At 37.0% G+C, this 10,115-nt stretch overlaps 1 protein-coding gene across 2 annotated transcripts in view; it reads right to left on the bottom strand.

The window, feature by feature from the left end:
• Positions 1-5,689: 5,689 nt before the first annotated feature.
• Positions 5,690-10,115, bottom strand: part of LOC103098389 (uncharacterized) — a 166,181-nt gene continuing 161,755 nt past the window's right edge. For both annotated transcript variants that reach the window (XM_056793300.1, XM_056793299.1), the window contains exons 10-13: positions 8,328-8,430; positions 7,435-7,531; positions 7,083-7,220; positions 5,690-5,828 (exon numbers count right to left, since the gene is read on the bottom strand). In XM_056793300.1, coding sequence (XP_056649278.1) covers positions 5,712-5,828; positions 7,083-7,220; positions 7,435-7,531; positions 8,328-8,430 — 455 coding nt within the window. In that variant the 3' untranslated portion in view covers positions 5,690-5,711. The remainder of the gene's footprint in view (positions 5,829-7,082; positions 7,221-7,434; positions 7,532-8,327; positions 8,431-10,115) is intronic.

Raw genomic sequence — 10,115 nt, 5'->3', positions numbered from 1 at the left:
CTCTTTAGTGTTTTTATTCATTATTTCCCTGGATATCCTTGATTTTTTGTTATTCCAAATGAACTTTGTTATGGTTTTTTCTAAATCAGTGAAGAAGTATTTTGGGAGTTCCATGGGAATGGCACTAAATAGATAAATAAGTTTGGGTAGGATGGTCATTTTTATTATATTGGCTCGTCCTACCCATGAGCAGTTAATGTTTTTCCAATTGCTCAAGTCTAGTTTTAGTTGTGTGGCGAGTGTTTTGTAGTTGTGTTCATATAGTTCCTGTGTTTGTCTCAGGAGGTATATTCCTAGGTATTTTATTTTGTCTAAGGTGATTTTGAATGGGATTTCTCTTTCTAGTTTTTGCTGCTGAGCTGTGTTGGAGATATATAGAAAAGCTGATGATTTATGTGGGTTTATTTTGTATCCTGCAACTTTGCTAAAGTTGTTGATTATTTCAATTAGCTTTTTGGTTGAATCTCTAGGATTCTTTAAGTAGACCATCATGTCATCTGCAAAGAGTGATAACTTGGTCTCCTCCTTGCCTATTTTGATGCCTTCAATTTCTTTTTCTTCTCTAATTGCTACTGCTAGTGTTTCTAGTACGATGTCAAATAATAGAGGTGATAATGGGCATCCTTGTTTCACTCCTGATCTTATTGGGAATGCATCTAGTTTATCCCCATTGCATATGATATTAGCTGATGGTTTTAGATATATACTGTTTATTATTTTTAGGAATGACCCTTCTATTCCTATGCTTTCTAGTGTTTTTAATAGGAATGGGTGTTGTATTTTATCAAAGGCTTTTTCTGCATCTATTGAGATAATCATGTGGTTCTTGTTGGTTTGCTTGTTAATGTGGTCAATTATGTGGATGGTTTTCCTGATATTGAACCAGCCCTGCATCCCTGGTATAAATCCTACTTGATCATGGTGAATGACCCTTCTGATCACTTGCTGAAGTCTTTTTGCTAGTATCCTATTTAAGATTTTTGCATCTATATTCATTAGGGAGATTGGTCTATAGTTTTCTTTCTCTGTTTTTGACCTGCCTGGTTTTGGAATCAGTACCATGTTTGTGTCGTAAAAGGAATTTGGTAGAACTCCCTCTTTGCTTATTATGTCAAATAGTTTGTATAGTATTGGGATTAACTGTTCTCTGAATGTTTGATAGAATTCACTGGTGAATCCATCAGGCCCTGGGGATTTTTTCTTAGGGAGTTCTTTGATGGCCTGTTGAATTTCATTTTCAAATATGGGATTATTTAAGAATTCTATTTCCTCTTCTGTTAGTCTAGGCAGTTTGTATTTTTGTATAGATTCATCCATATCACTTAAATTGGTATATTTATTGCCTTATAATTGGGCAAAGTAATTTCTAATGATTGCCTTAATTTCATCTTCATCGGAGGTGCTGTCCCCCTTTTCATCTTTAATGCTGTTAATTTGCTTTTCTTCCTTCCTTTTTTTAATTAGATTGACCAGTACTTTGTCTATTTTGTTTGTTTTTTCAAAGTACCAGCTTCTTGTCTTATTTATTAAATCAATAGTTCTATCACTTTCGATTTTATTAATTTCTCCCTTAATTTTTAGGATTTCTAGTTTGGTTTTCTGCTGGGGGGTTTTAATTTGATCACTTTCTAGTTTTTTCATTTGCATTTCCAATTGATTGATCTCTGCTCTCCATTGTTTGTTAATATAAGCATTCAGGGATATGAATTTACCTCTGATTACCGCTTTGGCTGCATCCCAAAAGGTTTGAAAGGATGTTTCGCCATTGTCATTTTCCTCGATGAAATTGTTGTTTCTATGATTTCTTCTTTAACTAAATGGTTTTGGAGTATCATATTGTTTAATTTCCAATTGGTTTTAGATTTGGTTTTCCATGTACCATTACTAATCATTATTTTTATTGCCTTGTGATCTGAGAAGGCTGCATTCATTATTTCTGCTTTTTTGCATTTGTGTGCTATGTTTCTGTGACCTAATGTATGGTCAATTTTTGTGAATGTGCCATGTGGTGCTGAGAAGAAGGTGTATTCCTTTTTATCCCTATTTATTTTTCTCCATATGTCTATTAATTCTAATTTTTCTAAGATTTCATTCACTTCTTTTACCTCTTTCTTATTTATTTTTTGATTTGATTTATCTAAATTTGATAATGGTTGGTTTAAGTCTCCCACTAGTATGGTTTTATTGTCTATTTCTTCCTTCAATTCTCCTCGTTTCTCCATTAGAAATTTGGGTGCTATATTATTTGGTGCATATATGTTGATTAGTGATATTTCCTCATTGTCTAGAGTCCCTTTTAACAAAATATAATTACCTTCCCTATCCCTTTTGATCAGGTCTATTTTTGCATTGGCTTTATCAAATATCATGATTACCACTCCTGCCTTCTTTCTATTAGTTGAGGCCCAGAAGGTCTTACTCCATCCTTTAATTCTGACCTTGTGGGTGTCTACCCGCCTCATGTGTGTTTCTTGGAGACAACATATGGTAGGGTTTTGGATTCTAATCCATTCTTCTATTCGTCTACATTTTATGGGTGAGTTCATCCCATTCACGTTCAATGTTATGACTGTCACTTGTGGACTCCCTGGCATTTTGATATCCTTCCCTAATTTTAACCTTTTCTTCTTCGGCTCTACCTTTTAGTCCAGTGATTTACTTTGAATCAGTCCCCCTTGTATTTCCCTTTCTACCCCCCTCCCTTCTTATTCCCTCCCTTATTTTCCCCTGTAGTATTTTTAAAAATTCCCCCCCACACCCTCTCCCTCCCTTATACTGCTTCCCTCCCCACCAGTCTGTTTTTTACCCTTCTACTCCCCTATAGGGCGCAAATCTATTCTCTTCCCCAATGGATTGGATTCTTCTTCCCTCTTTGGGTCAGTTTCAAAGTACGTAAGAGTTGAATATTTCCGATCTCCAACCTCTTTACCCTTCCAGTGTATCGATGTTCTCCCCCCTCCCGCCATGAGCTTCTTTGTGACATATAAATTTATCCCCATTTGTATCTTTTCCCATTTCTTTTAGTCATAATCTCTTTTCTTTTTTAGCTTTAGTCATGTATATATATATATATATACACATGTATATGTATTTATGCATGCATATCTCTATATACCTATTTATGTCTTGTCCTTTCATCCTATACAGTTTGTCACTGTTCCCTCTGAGTGTAGTTCTTCTAGCTGCTTAGGTGATAGCAACAGTTTTTAAGAGTTGCCAATGACCTCTTTTCTTATAGGGATACATACATTTTAACTTATTGAGTCTCTTTAAAAAAAAAAAAAACCTTTGTGGTTGCTGTTGTTTTTCCCCTCTTTTTTAATTACCTTTTGACGATTCTCTTGAGTTCTCTGCTTGGACATCCAATTTTCTGTTCAGGTCTGGTCTTTTCTTTACGAATACTTGGAATTCTATTTTGTTGAATGACCATACTTTCCCCTGTAAGAATATAGTCAGTTTTGATGGGTATTTTATTCTTGGCTGTAGGCCTAATTCCCTTGCTTTCCGGAATATCATATTCCATGCCTTTCGGTCCTTCAGTGTGGACGCAGACAGATCCTGTGTTATCCTCACCATGTTTCCATGGTATCTGAATGGTTTCTTCTTGGCAGCTTGTAATACCTGTTCTTTTATCTGATTGTTTTTGAATTTGGCTATAACATTTCTTGGTGTTGTCAGTTGGGGATTAAAAACAGGGAGTGATCTGTGGATTCTTTCAATCTCCACTTTCCCCTCTTGTTCTAGGATTTTGGGACAGTTTTCCTGGATAATTTCCTCTAGTATTATGTCCAGGCTTTTTCTTTTGTCGTGGTCTTCTGGTAGTCCAATTATTCTTAAATTGTCTCTTCTTGAACGATTTTCTAAATCGTCTGTTTTGTGAATGAGATGCTTCACATTTTCCTCAATTTTTTCATTCTTTTTGTTTTGTTTTATAGTGTCCTGCTGCCTTGTGAGGTCACTTGATTGTAGTTGTTTTACTCTGGATCTTAAAGATTGGATTTCATCTTTGGCTTTTTGGTCATCTTTTTCCTTCTGGTCTGAGTTTCTTTGAAGATTGTCTTTCATCCTCTTTATCTCGTCTTTCATCTCCTTTGCCTCATCTTTCATCTCCTTTGCCTCATTTTCCAGCTGGATGATTTTGGCTTTCAGGACACTATTTTCTTGTTTTAGTTCAAGTGCCTCTGTTTCCAGATGACTTATCTTAATTTTTCAGTTCTTTTCCCAATTGTCTTCAGCCTCTCTTAGTTGTGTTTTGAGTTCTTCCACAGCCTGTATCCAATTCGCTGGGATTTCTGGTTTATCGTTTGCTGATCTCTCCCCCTCTGTTCCATTTGGTGAGTAGTAGCTGTCTATTGTAGTTTCTTTCTTCTGTTTCTGTTGTTTGTTCAAATTCACCCCTTCTTTCCTCCCTGTATTTGTCTGTGCTCTTGTTCCTCTCATTTTTTTGTTTTTTAGGGACTTCTATCAGTCTCCCCTCTTGGAGCTTTAACAGAGGATCTCTTGGTGTAATCTCTGAGGGAGGGTTGTTGGGGGTTTGAGCTTTCCTGTCCTCTGGAGGCTTTTGATTGGCTTAAAGTCCAGCAGTCAGTGAGGATGGATGGGGAGCCTGGGCTTCCCTGTGTTCTGGAGACTTTTGATGGGATTGAGTTCAGTCTAGTTGGGCTGAGTTTATTCTGAGTTTTAAACTTCCTGGACGGCTGGAGCAGATATGGAGGATCTCTAAAGCTCTGGCCAGGCTGCCAGGTCTATGCTCCTTCTAGGCTGCCATCTTGACTTCACGTCTAGGTTTCTGTTTTTTCAGAAGACCCAGCTCTCTAAGGGGGGAGGGGTTGTGGATTGCCTGGACTCAAAGGGCTCCTGATGAGATTAGGTTCAGGTGGTGTGGGCCAAAAGATCTCGGAGCCAAAAAAAGGAAAAAAAAAAAGCAGCCACCTCCTCTTCCACAGTCTGTGTTGAGTGCCGAGAAACTGGCCAGGGTTACTTTCAAGGAAAGCTCTTTGGAGCAACCCCTTTGCCAGCCCTGAGTTTTCTGTCCTTTCAGTAGCTCTGAGGGCTCCTGATGGGATTAGGTTCAGCTGGTCCTTTCAGAAGACCCTGCTCTCTAAGGGGGGAGGGGTCGTGGCTTGCCTGGACTCTGATGGCTCCTGATGGGATTAGGTTCAGGTAGTGTGGGCCCAATGATCCCAGAGCCGAAAAAAAGAAGAAAGAGAAAAGCAGCAACCTCCTCTTCCACAGTCTGTGTTGAATGCCTGGAAACTGGCCCGGGTTACTTTCAAGGTAGGCTCTTCGGAGCCACCTCTTTGCCAGCCCTGAGCCCTCTGTCCTTTAAGTAGCTCTGAGGGCTCCCTATGGGATTGGGCTCAGCTGGTGCCCCAAGGCTGGGACCTCCCCTGAGACCCAGATGGAAGAACCCAGCCAGGGGGCCACAGGCTTCCCCCTTCTCTCTATGCTTCCCTGCCTTCTGTGTTGGGCCCTCCGGAGACTGGCTCGAGTTGCTTTCAAGGTGAGTCCTCAGAGCCCTGAGGTTCCCGCTGCTGCCTTGGGCTCAGCACTCTGGGTTGGGGGGGATGGGTCCTGGGACCTTCTTTCTATCTACCCCTTAGATCCGAGTGATCTAGGGTTCTGGCTTTTGGGGTGTGGTAACTTTTGATCCAGGTCCAGGAGGAGGTTTCTCCAGGTCTATCCTGTTGTTCAGCTTGAATTTCGGTGGCTTAGGAGCACTCTGTTTGGATCGGTAGGGAAGGGTTTCCGAGGTCTGAACTTTCGCTGCTTCTACACCGCCATCTTGACTGGAAGTCACGATCTCTCTTCTTAGTGATTCCAAAGCACTTCGGAAAAAAAAAATTAAAGCTGTTACTTTACATGCATGCATTCAAATGAATATATTTTATAACTCTTTACATAATGAACCTGAACATTAAATTAAGTATCATTTCTGAAGAACTCAGATTTTACAACATTAGGAAAATATTCAATATTTCAGAATGAAGTAAAAAAATTACATTGTAGAACTCTAAAATGCATTAAGGAATTCACATAAAAACTATCTTTTCTAAGAAGAGTGTTGGTACTTCTTATTGGTGTCATAATTATACTTGAAGCTACATTTCTCATCTATTAATTTTTATTTGCTTAACTGGTTGGGAGCCCAGAGATGGTTGCATTTGAAACACTATACATTTTTTTTATTATTTTTAATTGCATAATTTTCATTTGTCTTCAAATGGAAGAACCCATTATATCAGAAATTTACAGCTTAGAGGTACTTAAATAGAATACATTAGGAACATTTTAGAAATAATTGTGAAAGAAGCTATATTTTAAAAAATCCTCCTAATATTTTCTTATGTGGCAAATGAATCCAAGTAGAGTATATTTCAGGGTTTTGTGTAGTCAATTATCATATTCCTCTAGTACCTCTAGTCAATGACAAAGATGTTATTCTAACCAATATTTGATATTTAAAGCTTAAAATATTGATATTGTATTTACTATAAATGAAATGAAAGCTTGCCATTTCCCATGATTACTGTTTTTTAATCTGTTTCAGTAAAGTTAATCTGCCTGATCAAAAATTAAAATATTGCTTTTCTGCTTTCCAGTGTTTGTTAATACATAGAATTCTAAAAAAAAAAAAAAAAAAGAATGGTGGCTCAATAGATTGAGAACCAGACCTAGAGAAAAGAAGTCCTGGTTTCAAATGTGACCCCCTAGAAGTATGATGCTGAGACAGTCACTTGCCTCACATTGCCCACCCCTTAAAATTCTTTTTCTTTGGAAACGTACATGTTATATATTCTAAGATGGAAGGTATAAGGTTTCAATAAATGAATAGAAATAAAAAGGAATGACCATATAGCAGGAATACTAAAAAAAAGGGGGAGCAAATCACATTAAAAAACATTTCTTGAAACTACATTCAAAAAGGTAGTTAACATGTTTTCCTTAAAACCATAAGGTTGTCAAATGGGCCATATATAGGAATCCCATTATTTTTACTGTTTTTCATCCAATGCCCAACATAAAATAAGTTAATATAAAATTGTATGTAGCATATATAAAAAGCCAATTTTGAAGCTTACTTTTAATGCATCATTGTCTAATTCAAGAAGTTCTTGACCTCTTATTCTTTTATAATCAAATTTCAGGATATATTTTTTCATTCCAATACTCTTTAACCAATGGCCCACTTGAGTTTCTGTCCAGTCAGACACCAGCAGCTTTGGGGTATAAAAGAAGCAGAGGCGTCATCAAATAGCTAGAGATCAAGAGAGACAATATTTAAAAGCTTAGATTGGCCTATGTTAATATATCCCTTGACAGTGAAAACTGCGAAAGGGTCTTAGAGATTATTTTAAAAGCTCATTCCCTAGTAATTAAAATGGAGATACGCACATAAATCTTTATGACAAATTTCACATAATGAAAATTTACCTTTAGGTCAGTTTCTTCCTGCTTGCGCACATTCTTTACTTGTTTATCATGTTTTTTAAAACAAAAGAAGTTCCTCCAATTGTATCCTTGGACATTGCTAGAATCATCCAAGATTTGAGAGGGAAATAATTAAAGCATAAAATACATTCTATTATGATGCAAAAAGTGACCTAAAGAGAAACACACTATAAAAATTCATAAATTTCAATTCCATAAGAAAGATAAAGCCATATGTTAAAGGAAGGTTGGTTTTTATAGGACACATGTCTATGTTGGCATATATCGAAGAGAATAGGTATAACCTAACCTGACGTTTATGTTAAAAAAAAGAAACAAACAAGAAATGGAAGTCAATTAAGTTAAAAGTTTTGTGCATGTGGCATGGTATCATCTCTCTACCGCTTCCTCCTCTACATTAAACACAACTAATACATGATTTGTCTTGTAAGGAGTTGAAGTTTCCCTGATGTAGAGTTGGAAGTAACACTGGATGTATACTTGTGCCATCCCCTCATTTTATATAGATGAAAAATCTCAAACGTATTGATCAGAAATCACATAACCTCAATCACACAAGTTGAAGTGACAAAGCTCCAATTTGACCCTAGATACACTCTATGTCCTATATTTTTTCCTCTATGTTGGTGTTATCAAACTCAAAAAGAAATGGATCTCTTGGGGCCACATCCATAGGCTGTGAGTTGGATACCTCTATGCCAGAGTCCATTTGAGGAAGATGTGAACAACTGAGAAACCATACAGAAATAATGAGGTTCTTTTATATAAAGGAAAAACACTGCAAAATGGTAGCCAATGGGGTAAAATCCAGCAGAAATAAATTATTTTGTCTGTTAAGAACTTTGTTATCCATTCATAAAAACCACATCTCTTACCAAAACCAGGAAAACTGCATTGGAGCTTTTCCCACTGCAGGTTTGCCACTGCTGATCTCCTCTTCTACTAATTCTGCTACTTGTTCTTTTTTAATTGTGATATCTAAGAATATGAATAATTCAATGAGTAGAACAGTATAAGTTTCTTCCTAGGTTTAACCAGAGGCAACAGCAACCTTTAATTGCTTCCTATTGCTAATGACCCTCTATATTATCATGCATAGGTAAGAACATAGAGCATTGGATTTAGAGGCAAGACACTTGAAGTCTTAGCAGGGGAGCTAGTCATCTATATGTATTCTCTGGGCTTCATTTTCCTCACCTACAAAATGAGTGGATTGAATAGATAATTTTTGAGCTTCCTCCTAAAAAACTGATCATTTGGAATTTATAAGAAAATATTAGCCAGCTGCAAGGGCAGTTTAAAACAAAGCTAGATTTAAGAAGATAAAAGGATGATTCAGTCAATAAAAAATATGTTCCATCAATTGGTGGTGGTGGTGGTGACCCTTCATTTCAAAGAATACCAGTGACATCACAGGGTAATATCTTAACTTATGTGTGAATTGGATTTCAGTGAGTTGCCCAGAGTTGTCAGCCTCACTCTTTCTTCCAGAGTCATCTAAATCCTGTGGCAAGACAAAAGTCAGGATGACTGAAAATGCACCTGAATGATGTCAGTGTCTCTAATAGCCGTCCAAGTTTTAAGCACTCGAAAGTGTTTGCTTCAGCCACCTTCATGGCTACTGAAACAAATTGCCTCATCCAACTGTTCTGGCAGGAGAGGTCTTCACAAGCCTAGAGTTAGACATAAACCCAAGCTTAACCCATCTGCCTGGACAGTTTTAACAGGCTGCTGCTGAAAACTATAGCTTGGAGCCACAGGTAAGAGCTGGGAAAGAGGTAGACACCAAACGGGGATAAGCAGCCCTGAAAAGCATTCAGCAAGCTCTCACAGTAGAGGTCCTAACCCTCCCTGAACACCAACTGAACATATCACCATAATAATGGTACTCAGCAGCCAAAAAAATAACAGCCCCTGAAGTGCATCATCCACTTTCCCACTGTGACTCATTCACCCCAGACTCAAAAGGCTGAATCAGATTGCCTACTGTTAGCAACGGCAATGATGCTCCAAAAGTTCTCATATTCACAATACCAGACAAATTCAGGTAAATGATGACACCCAAGAAAGTGATTTCTAATGAACCTTCTATATAGATAGGTTGTCTAACATCTATAGCTAAGAAAGGAAGCCATCTCTAACTTATTTGCCAACAGTTAAATTTAGATGCATAGTCATATAGATCTAAAGAGATAGATACAGATATATCTAAAATAATATTCATTTAAAACATTCAAAAATATATTTTCCATAGTACTAGGTTTGGGAAAATTATAACTAAAACAAATTATTTGCAAATTTCATATGGAATCTATTTTTTATCTATGTCAGTGATTAAAATGTTTATTAATATCAAACACTGATGCTTATAACATCATCTCTGTTCTATAATATCCTCTCTGTTCCATTACAACCACTTTTTCATGATCTTTTCCTCTTCTTGGCACCTGGGCATTCGTTGTTCCAAATTTACCTGTACTTTTAAACCTTTGCCAGAGTCAAAATAGGATCCATTTCTCTTTTCTCTATTGTGTCATTTTTGTGCTGAAAGAATTGTATTCTTTAGGAAACTTCACTGGTTGGTATGTGGAGCTCATTCTTTTCAGAATATGTATATATGTATATGTAAATGTAAATGTATATATAATACTTCTTTATTTAAT

Source organism: Monodelphis domestica, chromosome 4 (assembly GCF_027887165.1).
Source record: "Monodelphis domestica isolate mMonDom1 chromosome 4, mMonDom1.pri, whole genome shotgun sequence".
NCBI lineage: Eukaryota > Metazoa > Chordata > Mammalia > Didelphimorphia > Didelphidae > Monodelphis > Monodelphis domestica.
Note: the sequence above shows the minus strand (reverse complement) of the source record. Positions and strands in the feature narration are given on the sequence as shown.